We start from the raw sequence: 26,446 nt of genomic DNA, 5'->3' as shown, positions 1-26,446 counted from the left end.
TCCGCGAGGTTTTCACGGCTCCACGCGTCAAACTTGCGTCATTTTAACAACCACGCCCCTCCACCGCGCCTCCGCACGGCCCAAACTTTCCTCACTGTGCACCTATGAAATTTTCTAACCACACGGACGGTCGGACGCGGAAAAACATGGCGGACTGGCAAGAACTAGTATGGCAGAGGTTCATAAATACAGACATTTGTATGATTCAGCTCTCAGAGATCACCGTGATCAACATGTTGTTAATAATTCTTGGAGAGAAATAGCTCGCACTGTCAGAAAAGACGAGGACGCTGTGAAAAATGCTGGAATGCCGTGTTGTAAACAACAGTCATTTCTACTTCTACTATGGTGTAGTGTTGGATGCATGCCGTAGAGCTCCATGCTGCCCCCTACAGTTTGGGAGAATATTGGCTCACCGCAGAGACAAGCCGCATGAAACATAAACGCTGCAAGTTGTGAAGCGCGTTCCATCCGCGAGCCGCATCACCAAGCGGAAAGTAAATGTGTCAAGCATAAACCAAGCTTAAGAAGGCACTATACAAATACAGGCTATTTACCATTTTATGATAAATAATGAATGGTGGAGATGGTGCAGTACAGGGCTCAACCACAGGGTACTTCCACAGCTAGAGACCAATACAACACTGTTCTCTGTGTTCTGTTTCAGTAGAGTACAGTACCCAGGGAGCTAGAACAACTTTGAAATCAGTCCAGTTGGGATAAAATATTTATTTTTCAATTGTTTGTTTATTTTATGTGTTGCAATATTCCCTGTGTGGTTAGTTTCTGCTCCTCTTTAGTTTTCAGTAGCTTTGTAAATACTTAAGGGATTGAGATGAGTATAAAAAGACAATGAGGCTATATTGAAGGAATCTAATCGTATGAATTCCCTAAAGTCTCATTTAAAATGAAAACAGACAGACGGTACAAAACGATCTGGATTAGAGCATTCTCTTCTCTCCTTCCTTGACTTTCATCTTGCTAATAAGCTGTGAATCTCCTCTTCAGAGGCCTCTTCTTTCCCTTTCACATTAACATCAGGGGTAGTGGGTGCAGGGGCAATTGAGATGCATACAATGACTCGTAATTTTACTGAGGGACGTATGTAGATTGGCGTCTAACAGATCATCGTGTGTGGGAATTGTCAATTTAAGACGTTTAATAATGAGAATGGGAACCAACTCTAAAAAAGGGTATTTTTCTGAATTAATGTAACTGATACTTAATGTAGTTCTGACTTTTTGTTTGAGCATTAAAATATTTTAGAAATTATTTTAAGGTACTGATAAAAAGCATTCTGCCATTTATGGCAGTGCCAGATATTTTACTTTTTTCAGATGTTCATTTTTTTTCTTTTATCATTTTTCAAAACCCTTAAGCAGTCCTACACAATGTAAGGAAAAGATGCAATTGACGACTTTAGTCATAATGGCAGCGAGCGGTTGGATTAAAAAGAACCTCTAGTCGTTAATGGCAGTTAATGAGTTAACAGCAGTGTATTAAATTCCTTATATTTCTTCCTTTACTGTTTGAGATACAAGTTTGTGACAGTAATGTGGAGGTGGCATATATATATATAAGAATTCCCACCTCATCCTCTGTGGGTGGTCTCGTCCTTACAAGCTCGGGTCCTGTACCAGAGGCCTGGGAGCTTGAGGGTTCTGCGCAGTATCATAGCTTGTCCTAGAACTGAACTTTTCTGGAATGAGATGTCTGATATTTTTCCCGGGATCTGCTTTAGCCACTCCTCCAGTTTGGGGGTTACTGCCCCAAGGGCCCCGATGACCACGGGTACCACCGATGTCTTCACTCTTCAGGCTTTCTCATGTCAAATGGTAAATTTACCATTTACCATTTCTCATGTTCTTCTTTGAGGCCCTGGTACTTCTCTAGTTTATCGTGTTCCTTTTTTCTGATGTTACCATCACTTGGTATTGCTACATAAACCACAACAACTGTCCTCTGTTGTTTGTTCATCACCACAATGTCCGGTTGGTTTATCACCACCGTTTTTCAGTCTGGATCTGGAAGTCCCACAGGAGCTTGGCTCTCTTGTTCTCAAACATCATAGAAGGTGTTACCCACTTTGACCTTGGGGCTTCCGGTCCATACTCTGCACAGATGTTTCTGTACACTATACCAGTCACTTGGTCGTGGCATTCACTGTATGCTTTCACTGTCCGGCTCTTCAATTATCTGTCAATGGTACATCCTATGTAGGAGCTTGTCCTCCCATGGTGGTATTTCCAGAGTCTCCTCCTTTATTCTCCATTGTCTGAGACATTCACTGAGCCCATCATCTGTTGGGGCCTTATCCTTGATGTATTTATGGATCTTTGATGTTTCGTCTTGGATAGTGTCTCATACACTCACTAGTTCTCGGCCTCCTTCCTTATGGCTACTGTAGATTCTCAGGGACTTGGAACCCTCCATACATGGTTACTAGTATCTTCCGTGTCATGACAGGAAGGAACATGATGTTGATAATACATTATCTTGTGTTCAGAGCTGCAGAGAGGCTCGGAACTCCAGCTGATGGAATGTAGGACCCAGCAGATTAAAGGCAGCACATGCAGACTCCTGTCTCCATGTCGACCAGATATTGAAGGGTCAAACTGTAATTAAAAACTGACCATTTCTGGAAAAGGGAAGGAAAGTTTAGTTCCCAGGCAGAAGCATCAGGAGTGAGGAAAAGAAGAAGATGAAGAAAGTATCATTTCTATAGCGCCTCTCAAGACAAAAATCACGAGGCGCTTCACAAAAACAAAAAAAAAGTAAAAATATAAAAAAGCATTTAGAAAATGTTTAAAAATATATTTTAAATGAGCAAACACAGGCAATTGGGATTTAAAAGAAAAAATGTTAAGAAAGAGAAAGAGTGAATAGGAAAGAGGGGAATCAGTGGATCCTGAGGAAGGTGGAATAGGTGGGGAGAGCAGAATAAAGCGAGAGTGGTGAAGAAGGTCATACAAAAGCCAGCTTGAACAAGTGAGTCTTCAGCTGCTTTTTGAAGGAGAACACTGAGTCCACTGGTCTCAGGCTCAGGGGGAGAGAGTTCCAGAGTCTGGGGGCCACAGCAGCAAATGATCTGTCACCTTTGGTCTTTAGCCTGGTGCTGCACAACCAGTAGGCTTTGATCACTGGACCTCAAGGACCTGCTGGGGGTGTAGGGACTAAGAAGATCACCAATGTAAGATGGTGCTTGTCCATGTAAGGCCCTATAGACCAGAACCAGGATCTTGAAATGAACCCTGAGGTTGACTGGCAGCCAGTGAAGCTGGAGGAGAAGCGGGGTGATGTGGGTGTATTTGGAGGACTTGGTCAGAAGCCGAGCACAGGCATTCTGAACCACCTGTAGACGGTTCAGGGAGGTTCTGCTCAGACACGTGAAAAGAGAGTTACAGTAGTCTAAGCGTGAGGAGATGAAGGTGTGGAGAACTGTCTCAAGTTCAGAGCGAGACAGAATGGGACTCAGCTTAGCAACGTTCCTGAGATGGAAGAAGGATGAACGAACAAGAGAACTGACACGAGAATCCAGGGTGAGAGCTGGGTCAAAGGTCACACCAAGATTCCTGACAGAAGGTTTGGTGCGAGAAGCAAGATGACCAAGAGAGTCTCTGACTTTGGGAACCAGCTTGTCTGGGGCACAGATGAGGATCTCAGTCTTATCTTCATTCAGCTGATGAAAGCTCCCACCATCCAGGTCTAAGCAGGTGTGTAACAGCTGCAGCTTAGACATGGGGCATGAAGGAGATGTAAAGTTGGATGTCATCTGTATAAAGATGGTAGGAGATTCCTTTGAAGGAGCTCAGGATGTGCTGAAGAGGAAGCAGATAGAGGAGGAAGAGCAGAGGCCCCAGCACAGAACCTTGTGGGACACCATGGGTAAGAGAGGTGGTGGAGGACCTCAACTTGGAGACGGCCACAGAAAAGGAGCGCTCAGAGAGATAAGAGGAGAACCACTTCAGAGCAGATCCTGATAGGCCTACCCAGTCTCTCAGCCTCTCCAGTAGCAGGTGATGGTCAACAGTGTCAAAGGCTGCAGTCAGGTCCAGCAGGACCAGAACAGAACAGTCCCCTGCATCACTGTGAGTCAGAAGGTCATTAGAGACCCTAAGAAGAGCTGTTTCACACACACACACACACACACACACACACACACACACACACACACACACACACGCATATATATATATACCTTATTCTTAAAAAAAATCTGTCAGTAACTAATCATTATCATTCTTTCTCTGCAGGTGGAAATGCCAAGCTACGGTACCAGATTACATCAGGAAACACGGGGGGAGTGTTTGATGTCGAGCCAGAGGTGGGCACGATCTTCATTGCTCAACCTCTGGACTATGAACAAAATAAAAGGTATGAGATCACTTCAAGAGGCAGAGGATAAAACCTGTGAGGAGTAAATCATTTATAAAACTCTGCTTTGTTTACCACTGTATCTTAAAGCATGTTGTACAGTTTCTTAAATGTGATCTAAATTAATGACATAGATTGAAAGCACCAACTGCAATTTTCAATGTCAGTTCTTTTGTTCAGCTCTGATCTGCTGATTTGATTCTGACGTTCACATTTTCTCTAGCAGCTAAGAGAATGGTTTGTAGAAATGATGCCATTACTTTGTATTTTGTATTCATACCAAAACACCACATCAGTAAATTAGATAATTTTATATATATATACATACACACACATATATATATATGAATGCATGTATGTATGTATGTATGTGTGTGTGTGTGTGTGTGTGTGTGTGTGTTTTCTATCCAAAAGATACTAGAAATAGCAGTTTGTCAAATAGATAGGCTGTGTTTGTTAAAGTCTCATCACAAAGGGCAAAAAGCCCTTTGGGTGAATAACCAACCATAATCATTGTTACAACCTTTGCTTAGGTACAAGCTCCATATCCTGGCCTCAGATGGGAAGTGGGAAGATTATACAACTGTGACAGTGAGTGTGGTCAATAAAAATGACGAGGCTCCGGTGTTCACCGTTAACGAGTACTACGGCAGCGTAACCGAGGAGCTGGATGGGTCGCCTGTGTTTGTGCTTCAGGTATTCTGCATTTATTTCCCCTTCTTGATAGAGCTCGAGGGACTCCGGGGCAATTATCTGCTTGTACTGCATGTTTGTGTGATCACTACTCACTTGTTAAAAAAACATGCAAAATGAGTTGTTATAGTTGGCAATAAAAATACAAGTTTGTGCCTCTAATTTAATGTCTTTTTATATTTATTGTCATCAAGAAAGGCAATAAGTACTGGACAGAAAGTCTGGTATTTATTGCCTCAGATGGTAGAATTTATAGCTTCTTTCCCAGGATTCATGAGTGAAGTACCTAAACAGCTTGAATCCATTATCCGTGCTTTTATTACCTTACTGCTGGACAACTTAAACTCCTCCCTGATAGGTGTCAAAAAACATCCATTGCTCGCCTCCAGTTAGTCCAGAATGTGGCGGCCATTTTTTCCCATTCCCATTAAGATGTCACACCACTTCTCTGCTCATTGCACTGCTTCCCAGTCTGTTTTAGAATTCAGTTTAAGATTCTTTGTTTTTAAACCCTTGAATGGGTGCACCGCCCCAAACATTTCAGAAGTGCTTTGTCCATGGCCTTCTGGCACCCTCAGGTCTTCTACACTCTTGTTCCTCTGTGTTCCAAAGTCACCCCTTAAAGGTGTAGTTCACTCGTTTAATCAGCACATTGGCAGTGGTCTCTAGTAGAAATAAATGCCACATCCAAGCTGAGCTTCGCACAGCAGGTTTTAGAGACTTATTTCCTGATATTTGGACATCTAGTCTCTGATTGGCTAACAGTAACACAACTCTACCACTGACTCCATTTGCTCTGCAGCGTTGAGGTTTTATCTCCACAAATAACACAAGCCAGAATGAGCTTCTGCCATGTGTTGAAGTTGCTAATGCTAACAATTAGCTTCTAATAGTCAATGAGTGTTTCACAGTCCCAATGAGCATTGATTTGATGTCTTGGCCCCGCCCCAGTTGCCTAGGAGATACATCCTTAGGAACCGCCAAGCCGTGTTCCAATGTTCATGTTCTAACGAGGCGTCTGTTCTCCGTTTGTTACCCGTTTAGCTAGCTGAGCAAGGATACACGGGAGGTGTCTTGTAGCCTAGCCTTGATGAAAAATTACCCACAGTACACCGCAATATTTTCCAAAGGATGGTGACTCAGGAGCCGGCAGCTTCTTCGGGGGCAAATTTCAAGTCTAAATATAAGTAAACTAATTTTAGCTACCGGGTTGATATCTGAAATGTTTTTTTTTTAATATCGAAAGCAGCTGTCTATGGTTGGTTAGTAGTTGCAGCTTAGGTGGTAGGTAGGTGTAACTCACTTACAAATGTAATTGAACAAATATATATACATTTTAAAAAGTAAAAGGCTTGTTATATATTTATATTGAAACTTATACGAATAAATATTATCTCCCGTGTCACGTGACGTTACGTGATGTAGGTCTGTTCCAATTACCGTTTTCTTTGACCAAGGAAGGACAGTGTCCTCATAAGCGAGGCGCCTGGCCTCGCTTATGACATTGACATTGAGAAACACCCAAGATGTTCCCTGCTGTTTCCTGAAGGCTAAACCAACAACAGCCCTCCCCACCATGACTCAATGTGGGTGAGTCCATTAGCATTAAGTGACAGTGTGAACTATAGTTCTATCAGGATTTTCAAATCCTAGAGTTTCCCTGTCTCTCTTCCATCAGAAGCTGCAGGAGATAGGTGTCATGTTCAGCCTACATGCAAAGCTCATAGTGACTGATTTTAATCAGAAATAACAATTACAACATGGTTTTTCAGTGTTCAACACCTTTAAAACCAGAGGCGAGCGTGCCTTTCTTGGTATGTGGTCCTAAGCTCTGGAATGATCGCCCACTCTGTCTGCGTCCCTGTGCATTTTTGAAGTTTGCCTTTAAACTCATTTGTTTAACTTAGTTTGTAACTGATTTTGACTTATAGAGTCACTGTGCTTTGAGTGGTTTGTATGCAATGTTTTTTGTTTTTCTATTAAGCTTTTTCCATTTATTTATTTTTTTTACATATCCCCTTATAATCTTGTTTGTGTTTATTTATTTTTTTTGCCTTTTCTTTCTGTAAAGCACTTAGGTGGGCTCTTATGCCCTGTGGAAAGTGCTTTATAAATAAACTGGACCTGGAAGTCAAGTGTTTAAAGAGAGGTTGGGCTATCAGATACCTCTTGTGACTAATGTCGGACTGATCTGACTAGATCTAATGAAAAAAAATACATAAATAAATTTTATATTTACTATAAATATATAAAATGTATTGATTTATTTGTATTTATATGGGTGACATATATACATTATTGAGTGTTATCAATCAATCAATCAATCAAACTTTATTTCAGACAAGGGATATGTCCATAACAAGAATAAAAAATATGATTCAGAACCTTCAGTGTTCTTGGTGGAAACATCTGGATTTATTTTTGTGGAACTATAAACAGGTCCAGACCTGAAGATATGTTTACGCTGCATTTGGTCACCACTGGTGTCCATGTACCAGAGCTCCAGATGTATAATATATGGAATTCTATGTAACTGACGATAATCAGATCTTTTGCTGAGTTTGCGACAGAACATTTTAACTCCTGAGTATAATTTTAATTGTGAACTTTTTTTTTCTACTTGAAATACAGCAGAAAACTGTTTAGTTTTAATAAATCTAGTTTCAGTTTTGTGATGCTTTAGCTGGGTCAACCCGCCTGAGTTTACAACAGCAAATTGAGGCCATTAAATGCGTCAAAAGCCTAGCATCTAGTCTACTTTCAAAATACACACTCATTATTCTTTTATCTTGTTGTCCTGTGATGTTCCAGGTGACGGCATCTGACCCAGATAAGGACGCTGACCAGGAGGCCCTGCGTTACTCCCTCCACGGTCAGGGTGCAGAGAGTGAATTCATAATAGATGAGGTCTCAGGCAAGATTTACGCCCAGCGGACCCTGGACCGCGAGGAACGAGCTGTTTGGCGTTTTGTTGTCCTTGCAACAGATGAGGGTGGCGAGGGCCTGACAGGCTTCACAGATGTCATCATCAATGTGTGGGACATCAATGACAATGCACCCATCTTCCCTTGTGCTCTCAGCTGTCATGGAGATGTAGCAGAAAACTCTGTAATAGGAACTTCTGTCATGGAAATGACTGCAACTGATCTGGATGACTCCGCTGTGGGGCAGAACGCTGTGCTTTCCTATAGAATAGTGGGCAGTATGGATGCCACTAACGCTGCCTTAGGAGGAGTACCCACCTTCTCAGAAATGTTCACCATCAACCCCATTACAGGAACGATCACTGTGGGATTAGGAGGTCTGGACAGAGAACAAGTCGAGTCCTACCTAATTGTTGTGGAGGCCAGAGATGGTGGAGGGATGGCAGGAACTGGAACTGCAACCATTCAGGTCAAGGATGTTAATGACCATGCTCCAAGGTTCACAGATCATTCCTGCCTGGCAAGGATCTCTGAGAATGCAGAACTCAATGCAGAGGTGGGTCAAGACACGTCACTACTCAGGACTGCCTTGTTTCACTTAACCTTCCCACTCTCTTTATGGGTGACCCCACAAAGAAAGTGTACCATTGAGCAGGATGGATGGTTTATCCCTTGTGTCCATGTGGCGGGGTGAGGTGGTGCTCACTCCTCACCCCGCCACATGGACCCAAGGGATAAACCATCCTTCCTGCTCAATGGTACACTTTCTTTTTGGGGTCACCCATTAAGAGAGTGGGAGGGTTAAACAGTTCTCGTTTTAAAAACATTGGCTAGTGTACATTTTCTAATTTATTGTGACTGTTTAGTACAGCAATGAATCCACAAGGATGTGAGTCTCAAACAATCAACAATAATAAAAAAAGGTTCCAGTTTTTTAAATATTGCCCTGAAATATTTGACCTAAAGTAAATGCCACCTTGACTCCAAAACCAGCAAGTCTACATGAATCTGAAAGGTTTTTGTTCAGGCTGAGTCAAAACATTGTATAGATCCTACATGGTTGCCTTCTTAAGCTGAATGTTAGTTATTGATGAGTGAAATAATTTGCTTCTGATATTCTCTATTTTTTGGTAACTACAAAATAAAGCGTCCAGTGGCAGAGTTAGGATTCTTATTGTGGCAGAACTTCTGCTGAGTTTAGAGCAAAGAAACAGTTATTGCTCTAATGACAAATGAGTCGTAATTCTGAAGTGGTATCTCAGCTGGAATGGGTCAGATGTCGCTGACTTTATAATAAGTCATTTTTCTTTTGAAAATGTTTAATTACACAATTTTAAATTTGCCGACTCGATCAAGGACCTAATTATTCATTAGTTATACAGCAAATGTATTATTGCACCAGCGTAAAGATAGCTCATCAGATGTTTGTGATAACAACGATTATGGTAGCACATGGTAGGGTTTACCAAGAACCCAGTGTAATAATATCCACATCATACATACACCTTGTAAAATGTGCACCTTTAATATTATAGTTTTACTGCACAAGCTGACTCTAAAATACCAAATATAAGTACATTAAAAGCATTTAAATTCATGTATTTGAGTTTCTGTAGAGGATCACAGTGTAGGGAGACAATATATTTACACAGATCAGTTTACTTTGTTGTGTTGTCTAAAATAAGACTGTTCTTTATTGTGTTCAGAACAAAAGAAGTCAAATCTAAGTTTGACTTTTCATCAATGTTGTTATTTCCCTTTATTAACTCATTCACTGCCAGCGTTTTTGAGCGTTTTCACAGTTTTTTGAAGAGTCACAGAACATTGTGCTCTATGTCCATGTAAACACCAAAACTACCAAAAGAAAGAGACTTCTTTCATCAGGAAGAATCAGCGTGTTTCTAGCTTTTTCCATTCCTTCAGAATCCGTTGTCCAAGTGTGAGCGGCAGAGCTTTTCCAGTTAGCGCCTCACTCTTTGAACCCGTTGGTACAAGAAGCCAAAGTACAACTTTGCACCATTCTACCTCAGAAATGTATGCACATGTGCTGAACACTCCCTGTGTCAATCTAAGGTCCTGGAGCTTGTGGCAGAAGACCGTGACACGGGAGAAAATGCCCAGCTGACCTTTAGTGTTGTGGCTGGAGATCAAGAACAGAAATTTTACATGGTCAGTCACAAGCAAGAGCAGCGGGGCATCCTGAAGCTTAAGAAACGTTTGGACTATGAACGACACAGTGAGCAGAGGTTCAACCTCACACTGAAGGTAGGAAAAGTAACTTTGGTTTAACTTTGATCTGAGTTCACGTGTTTTTAACTGGTTAAACCTTTATTCGCCCTGGGGTTTCCCTGCCGGTAGATGTGATGCTGTATATGTGGCTTCTCCTCTAGGTTGAAGACCTAGACTTCTCAAGCTTTCTTCACTGTGTAGTCGAGGTAGAGGACTACAATGACCATGCTCCTGTCTTTATTCCACACTTTCTGTCCCTTGCCCCATTATCTGAGGACATCAGCGTGGGAACCAGTGTGGCTCATCTGGTCGCCAGTGATTCAGATTCAGGCCAGAACCGTGAAATCACTTACAGCCTGTTGGAGGACTCAGATCCTGATGGGTTGTTCACTATTGACCAGTCAGGTGTAATCTCTGTGGCCCGACCACTGGACAGAGAGAAATCCCCTCAGCATCACCTGGTTGTCATAGCAACAGATCATGGATTTCCACCGCTAATGGGTAGCGCCACAGTGCAGCTGCCTCTGTTGGACGTAAATGACAATGGCCCAGAGTTTGAGGCAGCGTATGCCCCGATAGTCTTCGAGAACGTGGCTGGACCTCAGGTAGGCTCCGTTCTTCTTGACTAGGTCTTCTGGTAGATTGGGTCATTTTAATGACTAAAATTATAAATACATCCCAGATGATTTTTCCAGGTGTTCTCTTCCCTAGTCCTTACTTTTTTATTGTTTTGCTGTAATTAGTTCATACTTGAAACAGCTGGAGCAGGAGTGGGTGCAGGATTGAGTCACAGATGTAATTTCAGCGTTTGACTCAAGTGGTAGAGTTATCCAATAGCCCAGGCCAGTTTCATTGTCTCGTTTTTGTTATATTATTTTGTATCTGTACTGGTGTTTATTTCTTATTCTTACTTTTGCTAAGTTTTTGGGTGAGTTTTAGTTATTTTGTGAATTTCTCTTCTTCTAACAGAAAGTCCCTGTGATTTTATCCAATTCGTTACCCATTTATTACCATAATAAAGACAATGCCGTTGGTGATGTGATTAAAAACCTTGTCCCTCCTCGTTTAGGTAGTAAGGTTGAACCAAACATCAACACTTCTCCGAGCTGTTGACCAGGACTCTCCTGAAAACGGACCACCCTTTCATTTCACCGTGCCTCCTGAGTATCGCTATAGCAACGACTTCTACCTTCAGGACAACTTGAACGGCACGGCAACTATAACAGCTCTGAGGACGTTTGATAGAGAACGCCAGAAGGAGTTCCTTCTTCCCATAGTGATGAGTGACAGCGGCCATCCTGCTAGAACAGTGACCAGCACCCTAACTGTGACCATTGGTGATCAGAATGATCACCCACATGTGGCAGGGGAGAAGCAGATCTCCATCAACAGTCACAGAGGTGAGAAGAGTTCTCCTGTAGGATGGAGAAACAGGCAACACCAACAGCTAACACATCTTAAAAATACCCAAACTCAGTCGTCTTTGCTGTGTTTGTACTGGTGACCTTGCACAGGTTGTGTTTTAACTACAGTCCTTTCTGTGTGGAGCTCTGAAAGACAAACATTTTCATAGAGTCACAGGTTTGTTGTTGAGGTTTTCACTTAGCCGCACGGCTGGTTTACATGTTGAGTTAAAGCAAGACAAAAAAAGTAGTCAGCATTTATTTTTTGGTCAAACTGGCTGTTTTGTGTTTGTTCAGGCTTCCTATTTTCTACAGGAGACACACATTTGCATCCACTCTAATTAAAGGCCTTGGTGGTTTAAAAACGTAACATTTATTCGTTGGCACTTTTATTCCAATAAAACCAACAAGCTGATTCTGTAGTGTTTAACTTTTTTCCTTTAAAGCTCAGAGCAGACAGACAAGCTGAACCTCATCAGTTATTTGGAATCAGAATAATTCCCCTACCACCGTGCATTCATGCGCTTACTTCCAGTCTCACTTTGGTGTGTTGCTGAAACTCTTTCTAAACTGAATAAAATTTGCATTGATGCTGGGGCATTTTTAACTTTTTACTGACAGTCCAAGTATTCTGACATTTTCTCTTCTTTTGTTTAGGTCGAATGCCAACAACGGTGCTTGGGAAGGTCTACGCCCCGGACCCCGATGATTGGGACAACAAGACGTATGTCTTTGAAGGTCATATGCCGAGGTGAGAAACATGTCCTCTTGTTACTTGTTTCATACCAAAAATATGTTATAAAATAGTTTAAATGAGTGCTAATTCTGCTTATTACGTCCCTCAGCCCGCTAGGAGAGATGTTGTTGAGGGAGAAATAAAGTTGGTGTGTGGGTTGAATAATAACGGAGTGCAGTGTCGCTGTACCAAGGATTTTAATTACAGAAAGAAAAGCCAAAAATAGCTACAGCCATAATATATACAAAACTAAAGGAGATACACACAAAAGGGAAACTAAAAGCGCCGCCCCATAAGGGGCCGGGAGGGGGGATTAACTAACCGTAATACAATTACTACAAACCCCAAGCTAATTGACGTCCTGTTAAGCAGGGACGCTGGGAAAAGTCCACAAGCAGAGTCAAAGAGCCGTATAGGTCGGGGTTACCAGAGAGTCAAATTCTAATCCTAATATCTAATCGAATATCTAAAGCCGAAACTAACGAAACGCACGCGAGGAGAAGAGAGCAGCAAAAACTCTTACGAGTCTCCACCACCCTGGACCTTCTCAAAGACTGTGGGCAGGAGAGCAGCTTTTAACAGCTGATCCATGATTGCCCTTTACACACAGCTGAGCAGGAGACAGACGAGGCAGAAGCCACTGAGGCCGGAAAGGGGCAGAGCACGTAACACTGCTGAATGTGTATTCTTTCTTGTTGGAGTATTAAATACGTGTCATCTATTACAGGTGGTTGAAAGATAATGCTGTCAATAGTAAATGAGCTTTATTTATACCTCATCCTTAGCCATTCACACAGTAAGCTGGAATAGAGCCAGCAACTACCAATTAGATCATTACCCTGGACCAACGCTGTTCCATGGTAAGGTAAAAAAAAGAAACTTGAAAATGAAACCAAATCAGTTTATATAGTCGTTTCAGTAGTATCTACTTTCATGTATTTAATCAAAGGTGTCACATCTGATACACCAAGCTTAATGCATACTTTTATTCCTCAAATTTCATTTGAACCGTTTTGAAGTATAAAAGACTATAAATGATTGATATCTTACTTACTGTACTGAAATTTACAAGTGAAACTCATGTCAGTAATCCATCTTAGACTGAGAGACCATCTAAAGGCTCAGGAGCCCTCTGCAGGTGTTCTGGATTCATTCGCTGATTAGAGTGTGACACTTGAATCTAGAATATTGAACCTTTTCACAATAATCTAGTTGTTGGAGATTTTGAATGTGGGACTGTCATCAGCTGTGAGCCATAATCATAACATTTCTAACAAATAAAGGCTGAAATATTTGGTTGTCCTTGGAATGAGTCTGTCTCATAGATTAGCCTCACCTTTTAAGTTGAGTTACTGACATTAGTGAAGCTTTTCACCATGTTCTAATTTATTTGTTGCACTTGTAGCTTTTGCTGATGAGCTGGTGAGGTGAGACCTAGTGTGAGTGCAAGCACCACCAAAGTGCCAATTTAAAACCAGCCGCAAAAAAAAAATAAAAATAAAAAATTATATCTATATCTATATATATATATATATATATATATATATATATATATATATATACATATAATTTTTTTTACAGTGCCATCAATCCAGTATTAGATTAACTCTATGGTTAGGACCAAGCCCCCACAATGCAGGTAAAAAATTGAAGCAAACACGGAAATGAAATAAATTGCAGTTCCACCCTCATCCACTAGGGGCTGGTGTCAGAAGCGAGCAAATCCTCATTGACTCCCATGTTAAAAATGCCAGTTTCACAGCAGAAATAAACATGTTTACAGCCTAGTACCAAAACATGTTTTTGGTTTAAATGATGTAGTTTACACTCATGACAACTCTGAGGGGGGTGAATTTTTTTCTCACTCTTCTGTTTAAGTGTATTAAAAGCCTAAAATTCTGTATAATTAATGAGCATCCGACCCACGTGACCACAGAGCTAGCTCTGTGGAAAGGCCTCAGTAGAGCCTCGGTCTGGCCTGGAAACTGCTCCGGGATTTTGAGTCTCTGTGTGTGTGTATTCTTGTTTGCATATTATTTGTGCAATTGTTGGACAAAATGACTTGCTGTGGCATTAATTGCACTAATAGAGCGTCCAAGGAGTCTCCACTTCATTTATTTCAGTAAGTAAAATTATATTTATGTATTTTAGGTCACTGCCGAGCTGAGCTTAGATTTAACCATGAAATTTAAATGTAATAGGGTAAAACCCAGTGCATTTAACATAATGCTGCACTTTAGAAAATGGGTTGAAATATAACATGTTGGTGGAGCTGGGTTCCGACTATCGGCTTGTGGAGCTCTCGGGACACCGATGTTTTCCACCCGGTTCTCCCCTCCCTGCAGCTCGGCACACCTCTGTCTGATCGCAGCTTCTGTCTGTTGCGTGGACAGCCGGCTTGTGGAGCTCTGGGATGGAAACCTTTCCACCCGGTTCTCCCCAGCGGCAGCTTTGCGCATCTCAGATCGCAGCGGCGCTTGTCTGCTGTGCGGCTGCCAGCTTGTGGAGGTCTCGGAGACCTCTGTGTTCCACCCGGTTTTACCCAGTGGTCAGCCCGGCGTATCTCTGACTCAGAAGCTCTGGTGTTGTGCACAGTTAACTCTGGTTGTAGCTAGGTTGCTACCTCCGTTAGCTTAGCTCCCACCTCTGTGTTAGCTTTGGGTTAGCTTCAGGTTAGCTCGTAGCTAGTTCGACCGGTGTCGGTACAAGATCTGCTCGGGTGCAAGATCGGCTCGGGGTCCTTCGGCTGCCGATGACGTCAAAGTACGGCAAACCCACTCAAACAAAATACACCACAAATCTATACTGTTGGAAAGAATTTAGCAGTTTCGTTATTAAAATAATGTTTCTTAAGATGTAAGTTTGTGTTTATAATGGTATTTGTAAAAGAAAACACTGTATTTTATTCATAATGTTGAACTCCTCTTTGAGCACATCCCTTGAAGGATCATAGGTATTAGCAACACCTGTGAAATTGAATTTGCAGGAAAGAAGTGTGTCCCGTTTATTGAAGTATTTTGTGTTTAGAGTTTTTGACGTCTTGTCCATGAGTAGTTCAGTTAGGCTCATATTAGCTGCTAGCCAAAACTCTGGAGTTAAAAGTTTTCTGGCTTTACTAAAATACCTGTCTGTGCTTATTTGATTGATGATAGTTTTACTTTCTTTTAGACTCCAAATGTAATCATTTGGCAGGTTTCTAATTCATAATTTGTAAGAATGTAATCGGTGATATTAGCATTAGCATTCCTATGGGTTTTTCCATGTATATTAGCATTGCGCTAACCACTCGCTGCCAAATTGCAGCCTTTGCAATTAGAAAATCTCCTTTTGTCACATCGCAATTTAATTGCACATGCAGTTAATCGTTCAGCCCTAATATACATACAGCTCTATGCTAAAAGTGTATTTTCAAAGAGGTAATGATGGATTTCTTTGTAAAAGTTGTCCATCTTTCCAACAGAAAGATTTGCCTGGACCAACGTAACGTGATAACAACGTAATGTGATTACGTAATTCCGTAAGGTTCATGTTCAGCCAATCAACTACTTTGACGTCATCGGCAGTCGACGGACCCCGAGCCGATCTTGCACCCGAGCAGATCTTGTACCGACACCGGGTGTCGTCAGTTGATCCCAGCCTTACAGCCCCACCCTCAGCTCCACCTCTCTTCCCTTTTGTGGAATTATCTGGGCTTGACGGAACCTGTGACACGGTCAAAATGGCGGTGGTGGCCACCTCCTATTTATCTTCAAAAACGTGTTATTGGAATCCTATGGAAACCCGTTGTCCAATATTTATATGCCGATGGTTAGGACTCAAATCTGACATCATTTTTAAAGATACATTATGTAGAACTGAAGTAAAAAAATTGCATCCAATGGTAAAATGTGGTTACTGCAACCACTTTAAACAACTCTCGAGCTTTTTACTGGCCAGTGTCAAATTACAATAGTCAGTGCTGCAGTATTAGCTCGTAGGAGACACGGTACCCCCACACTCACTGAATGTAAACAGTGGGGGTGCCTTTGTTTTGAAAGGAGAAAAACTGACAATCCCCGCAGCCAGCTGGATATGAAACATGTTTTAGTACAACCTTCCTTCCAAAATTAAACATTAGACTCTTTTGGGATTTTCTCACTGTAAAATTCTTACCATCTTCTTACATACTGTACCTTTAAGTATCAGTTCAATACAGCATGTGTTTAGCTCCCAAGCCCAACATACTAGGAATCAGCTCCTTTTTTGGCACTGGTTGTTGAACAACTTGTCAGAAGGTGGAGATAATGAGACCAACAACCAATGAAAATTTTGTGAGCCATGTTAAAAATCTCTGAGTTTGTTTCACCTTTACTCTGAATAACTGGAGAATAGCTTGAGTTCATTTCCTTTGAACTTCCTGGAGTTTTGCATTTGAATCTCCAGTTGCTTAGTTAAAGTGGTGCAAAACATCACCTAGATCTGCCTTTATGAACTAACATGGTTCTGCTTATGAATATCATCGACTCCTATTATCACTGACTTCTGTTTATAGACCCTGGTCATGTGGAAATCCCATTGATGATAAAACAGTGTTTATAACAATGCATGGTTATGTTGGGACATCGGTCAAAGGAATACAGAGGCACTGATCTGGATAGATAAACTGTCTGTCTGCACTGTGCTCCTCTACAGATAAGCAGGATTTACATATTAGGGCTGAACGACTTTAGGAGAAGATTGAATTGTGATTTTTTTTCTAGGTGAAATTGCAATTTCAGTTCGGTTCATGATTTTCTTCACATCAGGGTTCACAATAGAGTCATATAAACCACACCTTAAAACCATTAAAAGCTGCTAATTTTCTCCCATGGTTATCTTGTTTAATGTTTTTTTTAATGTATTTGTGAAGCAACTTGTGATTTTTATCTAACGAGGCGGATTTGCAAAAAGAACCATCTGATGACTGGACAGACAGACAGACTCCCTCCTGAGCTACTGCTGCCTCAGGGCTAAAGTCATTAAGGTGCTATCAGTGCTGAGTAACTTTGGTTAAGAAGGGTTTGAAGAGTCTCAGTATTGTACATTTATAATTAGAGGAGAGTAAAGATGCTCAGGGAGGGGCAATGTTTGTTGGAATTGCCCTTTCTGACTCTGAGATTAAAAAAAGAACCAACTTCTGCTCCGTTTTGTAATAATTTAATCTTTTGTTCTTGATATAAATAAATAAATACTTACATCAACAAGCAACCTAACTTGATCCATAAGCAGGGATGATGCACATTGGCTCCATCAAGTGTTGATTTGCACAAATATAATGTTTTAACTCATGGAGGCTGCAGCACTACGGGATTGAGCTTGTGTTGAGTGTCCGTGGTATTTATTTATTTTTTTTGCAGCTTGAGCGGAGTAGTTGGGCAAACACATTTCAACAACAGAACTGACCGGAATACTGACGTAACACCGGTGAGCAACGTTGCGGGTTTCGTTAACAACAGGACAGGGAGAAGGGGGGAGAGGACAACCACAGCGAGAGAAACACAGAGGACACGTGTTTTTCGTCGGACAATATTAAAACGTGTGGGTAATGTTTGACTGTCCGCCATGTTTTCACAAATAGCGTTTTTTAAAAGAAGAGAAATTGCACTTTCACGCCCACTTTGTGTTATTATGATAAACTCCGTTCTGCTTCTGAAGAATCCGCCTCTCTCCCTCTGTCGCTCCCCCACGGTGCTGCTGTAACACAGGGAAGAACCTGGACGTCTTAAATCACATATGTCAGAGTCAAGGCCGGATGCGGCCCGCGGAGCATTTTTATGTGGCCCGCGAGATAAATATCAAAAATATATTAAAACTGGCCCGCTGGCCGATTTTACCGCAAAGACTTCAACTCCCATGATGCTTTGCGGCGTCAGCGCGGAGCCGACGCGCCCCCTCCTTTGTGTTTTTTCCAGCGTCTGCTGCCGGTCTCTGCAGCTCCGCTGTCTCGGACAAACTAAACACTCCTCTCACTCAGCGCCGAGTTCACTCAGCTATTTTCTGACGTTGAAGCCCAGAAACGGAGATTCTAGCCGCTCAGTAATGTGTTCACGACTGAAAGAGAAAGTTTTCCAACTAACGTCCAGACAGAGCTGATATAACTCCAGCGAGCAGCGACACGCTCAAACCAGCATGACTCTGTGGTCGTGTTTCCTCCCCGACACACAACAACGTGGTCAAGCTGCTCAGACATGTTCATCAGCACAAACCTATGTGAGCACCTGTTGTCATCTAGTGTTGTCATTATTATGATGAAGATGAACAAAACAACAGGAGTCTCCTCCTCAGCTCAGATCAACCCCATGATGCAGGTATCTGGCTGGAACAGGTGAGCATCACAGTAAACCAGTGGAGCAAACTGACCTTTAAATATGTTGGTTTTATGCTCTTTTTCTGCTCCAAAACATGAAAGTTAACAGGTGAGATGTTGCATTTTCATTTAAGATAAAATGATATCTTTATTTTGTTGTTGGCCCGTGAGAAAAGATTTAACCTACAGTAAACAGGAAGTGGAAAGGCTGCAGATAGATGAATAGAATAGAAAATCCCTTTATTGTTCCTCAGTGGGGAAAGCTAGACGTCACAGCAGCGATGACACGTATTACAGGAGAAAAAAGGAGAATAAAAAATAAGAAAAATGAATAAACAAGAAAACATAAATCCTGAATAGATTGTAAAAATGCTGATTATACCACAAGTAATGAATACCACTGATGCCTTTTATTTAAAGCTGACTTGCTCGTGTGTAATTTGGTTATTCCACATTCAGTGTTAATGCAGAAATAAGTTTGTTTCCAAATTTAAAGGTTCAAAATTGCATACATTTTGATAAAGAAAATGTGCAAATTTGCCGTCACTTTTTCAAAAAATATTAAGTTTGGTTCTCGACTCCGTCCCAGAGTTTCATTTCGGCCCCTTGTGAGTTTGAGTTTGACACCCCTGTCTTAAATAGTTGACAACAGATCCTGGGTCACTCAGAAGCACTATAAGAACCGCAGCTTTGACAATCACGTGATAGTGTCATTTGAAATCGCAATTCCGGTCCTAAAACGATAGATTGTTCAGCCCTAATCTATTTTGAATAACTTTAATATAGTGATTATTTGTAGTCTGTTGTGGCAAAATACCACATGTGTGAGACTGATACCTCAGACTTGGTACATAAAACATCATGATGACGTGCCTTTTTACAAGTGTGAGCGTCATTGACAGAAACTTCCCATCAAGATGGCAACAAAAGAGTTATCTAGGTTTCAGCTAGGCTCAGACAGGCTTTAAGATCACGTTTGGTTCAAACAGCAGGGTTTTTACATTGTCAGCCCATTTTCAAAGCATGGGAGACCACACACATGGTGATTAAACATCCCAGAAAACCAGGTTTTTGTCCAGCAGCGATTGGTGTGTGGAAACACAACACACTACTTACAGCTGACTTCACTCATTCCCCAATCACAGGAATTCTTGCATAAAATATGTGATTTTGAAGTAAACAAACATGGCAAAAGAGGAATGTGTAGCACACTTCCATCACCTTGCTTTCTTATTGGCTACATGTCACTTTCAACAGCCAGCACATTCATTTGTCACCGAAAATTAGACCAAGACGATCCAAAATGCTTGAAAGCCTATATTCGTGATCAGAGCGCTCCCTACATTCTTCAAAGAGTACCAGAGCATTTGTAATACATCACAAAGGGTAGGACTGCCTGATAAGATTATCTTTAGAGCCGTTTCTACAGTCGTGTGCATCCTTAAAGGGATACTTTGCAACTTTTTCATATTTTTAGATCATTTTCTTGAGACAGTATGTGCTAAAATAACCCTTTGCAAGGCTAATGAAAGGCCGGCCAGTGCCTATCGTCCCCTGTGGCCAGAATATTGCACGTCCAACATCACAGTTGCCGGTCCAGTCTGTTGGGACTGAGAAAAACTGAGCCGACCTACCTGGTGCTGCTGTCTGGCTTCAGCGCGTTTCCTGCATGTTTGAGCTCATGAAGCCAGTTGATTCGTTTCATTTAGTGATGACACACCCTTACAGCCACTTAGCAACACTGGGAGGTGTTACAGCTGTTTGATGAAGGTGTTAAAACAACACATTCTCACTCCCAGCGCGTCGGAAACAAACACTTGGTCAGCCACCCTCCACGTCAGACCCCTGACGCCAAAAGTGCCCTTTTTCGTTACTTATGTGCGAAAAGGGGTTTTCCCCTTTTGTAACTGCAGATCCCAATGCAGCGTAAAACTGACGTGATTAGATATCCGCTGATGCGGCACCGAACCAGCTCATTTAACCGCACCTAAACCTTAACTTTTCACTATTTATAACCTTCCCCTCCGCCTCATCCTAACCTTAACCCTCTTGCTACCTAAAACGTTACTCTCACTGTGATCAAGCGTCTGTTTCCCGTGCATTCTGACTCTGACAGTCAGAGTCTGACTGTGAATTTTCGTATTTGCCGCCCAAGGGGAACGTTAGAACATACCATCTGGCGAGGGGGAGGTTACACATACCCTCTACTTTTAACCTCCACCTTGGTAGTTGAAACCTCCCCCTCGCGTTGGCTCGGTCCAAAGTCGACCAATCATGAGGCGGCTCCTGCCGTTCACTTCATAGAGCCGGCTTTTAGAGCGATCGACACATCACTAACGTGTTCGCTAGCAAGATTGTTAAGGTTAGGATAGGGGTGAGGGGAAGGTTAAATAAGAGGATAAGGTTAAGGTGAGGTACAATGAGCTTGTTTGGTGCCAGTGTAACGCTGCATTGGGATCTGCAGTCAAATAAGGGAAAACCCCTTTTCGCACATAAGTAACGAAAAAGGGCACTTTTGGCGTCAGGGGTCTGACGTGGAGGGTGGCTGACCAAGCGTTTGTTTCTGACGCGCTGGGAGTGAGAATGTGTTGGTTAAAAAGACAAACTGTTTCGCTTCTAAAAACAGACACTAGGGGGTGGTAAAAGCAAGCACACCTGCCCAGCACTCCTTTAAGATTGCTGGAAGGGGAGGAGCAAGTCAAAAACCAGCATGATCATCCTGCCCTGTGAACTGGGCCTGGCCAGTTCTAAAAGATGTAGACCCATGGCATTCACAGAGGTACCGTGGGTAACATGGTACCTCAAGATCACACCTCAGATTTTCTAAAAGGACCTTTTTGGTTTTGATGTTTTATAATGACTCAAATTAAATGCTTCTTACAATTTTGATAATTAAAAATCCTTCTTGGTCTAGTACAGGGGTGGGGAACCCGGTCCATCGAGGGCCGCTATCCAGCATATCTTCGTTTCAACCCTGCATCATCACACCTGATTTCAATCAGCAGGGGATTAACAGGCTTCTGCAGAGCCTGATGAGCTGACAACAGATGAACCAACCACTGAATCAGAAGTGTTGGATCAAAGACATGTAGGACACCGGCCCTCGAGGACCAGGGTTCCCCACTCCTGGTCCAGTAGGTAGACACAGAACATTTCTCCCATCAGTGACCAGTTAGGATTTAAAACCATGATTCTAGCCTGAGAGGTCCTGCTGAGATACTTACCTGTCCGATCCATCTACCGCCTCCTCACCAAAACAGAATAAACAATCACATTCCTTCAGATCAGCACATCCTGTTCTCACTAAAACACAGAGCTAGAAGCACATAGTTGAGTTCTGTTGTTCATCTCTTTGATCTCACATCTAACGGAGCAGAGCTGAGCTAGCACTTCGCCCTGTGAAGTGCTCGAGTACTCTGATTCAAGAGAGAGTAAACTATCAGTTTATTACTGTTTACACTGAGCCGTGTACGTCTGTATGTCTGTTGTCACAAACAGAAAAAGAGAGGAAAAAGGAAAATAAAAGTTATTCGTGCTTCGTTGTCTTTCCTGCTTCTCAGCAGGACGTCAGCTACCTCAGCGCACAATAATGTCAGTGCACATCTCTGTGAAATGCAGATTGTGTCTCAGCAATAGGTTTTTCTGGTTTATACAATAAGCAGAGTGCACTGCTAAGGTAGTATCACACACATTTAAAGCTGATTCCTGGAAAACAGATGTTTTTTAGGAATAGTGTCATTTTTCCAGCTGGACGCTCGAGGTTTTCTGTAAGGCTGTCGGATGAAAGCCCTGGAATATCTCTTGTGACTGGAGAAAGGAAGACGAGTTGGGCAGCAGCCAAAACATGCTGGTTTATAATAACCCTGGGTTTGGGCTGATTTAGGAGCCGCAGCCCATCAGTGATCACTTGCAGCTCTGATTTAGAGTCAGTAAGGAGGAAAGTGACAGGAACAGGTCGCACCAACATCAAGCTGCCTGTCTAACTAGAAGAACCCTGAAGAGACTGATTCAGCATTTGTTGCACACACCAAACCCAATGTATTACTTCATAAACATGCAAGAAAGACAGGCAAATAATTAGGGGTCATTCTTGAATTTGCTTCACACTAAAAACACTCAAAAGAACAAGTTTTTGTAAATGCTAGACGTTTGTTGAGATTAAAGTTGCAGAGGCTAGTTGTACATGTGCTACGCAACAGCAGTGGCACGTACATTTAGGAAGCCACTCGAGTTGGTGGTGTTTAAACACACACACACACACACACACACACACACACACACACACACACACACAGAGAGGCCTGTACCCACTGAGGTTCTGCGTTTCCTCAACACATCAGACACTTTCTGATGCAGGCGGCTCATGGAACTGAACCGGAACCGCTCAGAATCCCGCTGCAGCACAGCTGCTGTTGTTCTGTACTTGTAACATTGGCACTGAGCTAAAGGCTTGTTAGCTAAAAAGTTAGCCTAACAATTGAGTTGCCGGATCCTAGCAGACAGTTACCGAACACGTCCTTTCAAAATAAGAGGCCCAAAATAAGCTCTGGCACTAACGACCGTTATCCTCGTTTGAATGCGGTGAAATGACCAGCTGCACCTCCTCGCCGAGAACCTGTTCCTGGCTTCACAGATGACCGCATAAACAACGCTACTTACGAAGCTAACAGCCCAGACGAAGCCATTTGAGATCAGTGGCATCGGGGCTGCAGGGCAGCGGAGAACAACATCACCATGGCGACGTTTTCGTCTTCAGAGAAGGCCACGTTTCACACTACAACACAAACCGAGCCACTAGAAAAATCTATTCCTCTTTATCTATTTAAATATTTGTATGTATTAATGCATCCTTTGTTATTTCAGATATTAAAGATAGCAACATTCGGATTGTTTGCTGTCTTCAGCATTTTTCATCTACTTTTCCATGTTTTTGTGCTTCTGACTGATTTTTAGATGCTGGGTCCTTCTTTGGTAAATGTGGTCATTCTTTGTTTTGCTCACTATTGATGGAGAGATTTTGGTTTGTTTTTTCTAAAAAGCTTTCCTTCAGACTTCTCTTTGTGAAAAGTGAGAAGGAGCCAATCCTGTTCACACAGTTTTGTGCCAGTAGCTTTTATACCTCACTGTTCATCTTCCAGGCTCAGCTGAACCCAACAAGACAACGTTTTCACTCTTCTGTCATAGCTCAGCCCTGTCCTGTGAGTAATGACTGTAGTGTATGTTAATAAAAAAGTTATGGATGCTCTCAGTCTTCCAGCAGCAGCGTAACATGTCCAACAAAACCGTCGATACTGGATTCCAGGAAATTTACCAGATGTTTACATTTTAGATTAAACTCCACAGCCTGGCAACAAAATCCAAACATTTGGTTGGACTACTTTTCATTTTGAGTAACAGAAGGCTAAGTTTACGACATGCATTTAATTTTCACTAATTCTGCTGTGAATTCTGCAGTTTGTCTGTAATCAGATCCTATTTGAATCGTGTGTACTGAAACTCTAATTTCCCTCTGGGATTAATAAAGTATCTTAGATTTGATTTGATGAAACTGACTTCCTTCTGTGTTTGAATTCAAACACATTTTATCAGTAAATATTCAGGGAAAGAGTAAAGAGGTTTTCTGGTTTTTAAACCAATGAACATATTTTTGGTCATTACTGTGGTTTCTTTGTTTGTTTGTTTGTTTGTTTGTTTCACGCAAACCAGTCATAGTTGGGCCTTTGTGGGCCAGCATGAAGCTGCTTCCTGTTTATTTTCCTGCTTTGAATACCTTCATAATTTTTTTCAGTTACACAAAATAACTGAAGGAATGTTGGAGGGTGCCAATGATGCAAACAGCCAAAAGGTCCACCATAAATTAAGTTTGATCTCCGGCTTTCTGAGACTGATTTCTTTGGCTTTCCAGCACCAGAATACCTCCTTTATATTCTGGGAGACTTGCTTTTGTTTTACTTTGAACCTGCTAATTGTTTCGAAACAAATTTCTGTTTAGGAAGCTCTGCTAATCCCTGTTAGCTGGGGAAAATAAAAAGTGCACACCAAGCGAATGATCAAACTCAGGAGGATAAAACCGAAAAGTAATTTGGGACTTACTTTTGTAACTTAGAGGGGAAAGTCTTTACAAAACGTCTACATGAATGGTGAGCGCTGAACACAATAGTCGAAGTGTGATGAAGAGTTTGATGCATTAAAGTTGTAAATTTTAGTTGGCTGATTTAAACTGCTGAGATTGAACATAAATTAGGGTTGAAACATGAAAGCTGGAAAGAGAAGGATGAAGGAGGAGAAGTGAAGAGGTGTTTGACTATTTAAATTAAATGAAATCTGTGAAAAAGACTCCAGCTGTGATATTTGGAGATGAAGAGAAAGAGTGAGAGGAGGGGAGGGAGAAACAGTAGTTTTTGTTAACAGCAAAGATGAAAATCAAATTCTGTGGACTCCCCTTTTTCTCATAACAAAAACGAGACGCTCAGGAGCTAAAAGTAGCTCTTTGGTGACTGAAACATGCCGAGACATGCGGGAGTTTTTGTTGACGACACTAGACGAAAGTGATGCTCAAACTTCACATTTCTGCCGGCGTCACAAAAGCTAAAAGCACATTAACACGTTTGTTATCCGTGCGCTTCCTGAAAAAGTCATGATTTGGGGCAGATAAGTGAAAGAAATGACATTTTTAACACATTTAAACGTAAAGTCCCATTAGTCATCACACACTGATGAAATTACATCTCCACATTTGACCCATCCTCGTGGGGAGCGGGAACTATGTGGTGGTTCAACCCCCCGGTCCAACCTCTTACGTTCCTCTACATCAATATTATTTGTTTCTTCTACGAAAACAACAAAGTAGCATCACACAATTCACGGCAGGCAGTGATTCAGACACCAAGGTGCAGCTGATAACTAGCCTAGCGCAGAGCTAGCGTGTCTCCTCAGGAGAGCTAAAATGTCTTTAGTTTGGTGGGATTTTAAACCGGACAGAGAAGACAAAGCTACAGTCACTTGTAATGCGTGCATGCATATTGGACATTCAACATGCTGGAAAGGACAGAGCTACATGATTCGCCTTCAAACTACTTTCACTTTGGCGTTTCACTTCAACTAAACAAATCACCAGTTTCTATTAACTCCCATTTTGCCACTAACAGTCGCAATTCACAGTGGAGTCAGACAAAACCACAGAGCCAGCCGACAGACAAAGATATGCTAATAAACAAAGAGAAATTGCCAACAGACTGCAAAACGTTGGGGTGTCTTGTTCTCCTGCAACAATGGAGCTGCGTGCTAGAGATACAGGTGTTATGCAGGGAAAAGTAACTCCACCTGCCAAGGCTCCGCCTTCCTGCTCCATCAGAGGAACACACATTGCTCAGTACAGCTGCATATGGAGGTTGTAAACAACTTTAAAAAGAGCAACACTAGCATTTCTAAATATATTCATGTAGGGTTTGGTAAATTGAGTGTTTTAAGAGCTCAATATATTACCTCTACTTATGGCCAATAAGCTGTGATACTCTATATAAATATAGAGTATCAACCTGCCTGGTCTTTGTGTGTTTAAGCAGAAAATTCTAGGATTCTTTGTTTTATCCAGGGATTGTACACACTTCGTTTTGATTCAAGGAAAGAGTCGGGTTTAAGTAAGAATTTAATTCACAAACAATTAAAACATGACAAGTTAACTAATATTTACTGTGATGGATGGATCTAGATGGAGTAGATGTGATGTATGAACCTATGTGTGAATATGATGCTATCAGAA

At 41.8% G+C, this 26,446-nt stretch overlaps 1 protein-coding gene across 1 annotated transcript in view; it reads left to right on the top strand.

Annotated features, from left to right (window-relative positions):
* Positions 1-26,446, top strand: part of si:ch211-186j3.6 (neural-cadherin) — a 640,545-nt gene that overhangs the window by 325,330 nt on the left and 288,769 nt on the right. The window contains exons 17-23 of the mRNA XM_054732672.2: positions 4,254-4,374; positions 4,908-5,070; positions 7,879-8,547; positions 10,065-10,256; positions 10,382-10,825; positions 11,290-11,620; positions 12,281-12,374. Of these exons, the coding sequence (XP_054588647.2) occupies positions 4,254-4,374; positions 4,908-5,070; positions 7,879-8,547; positions 10,065-10,256; positions 10,382-10,825; positions 11,290-11,620; positions 12,281-12,374 (2,014 nt within the window). The remainder of the gene's footprint in view (positions 1-4,253; positions 4,375-4,907; positions 5,071-7,878; positions 8,548-10,064; positions 10,257-10,381; positions 10,826-11,289; positions 11,621-12,280; positions 12,375-26,446) is intronic.

This window comes from Nothobranchius furzeri, chromosome 9 (genome assembly GCF_043380555.1).
Source record: "Nothobranchius furzeri strain GRZ-AD chromosome 9, NfurGRZ-RIMD1, whole genome shotgun sequence".
NCBI classification, from domain to species: Eukaryota; Metazoa; Chordata; class Actinopteri; order Cyprinodontiformes; family Nothobranchiidae; genus Nothobranchius; species Nothobranchius furzeri.
Note: the sequence above shows the minus strand (reverse complement) of the source record. Positions and strands in the feature narration are given on the sequence as shown.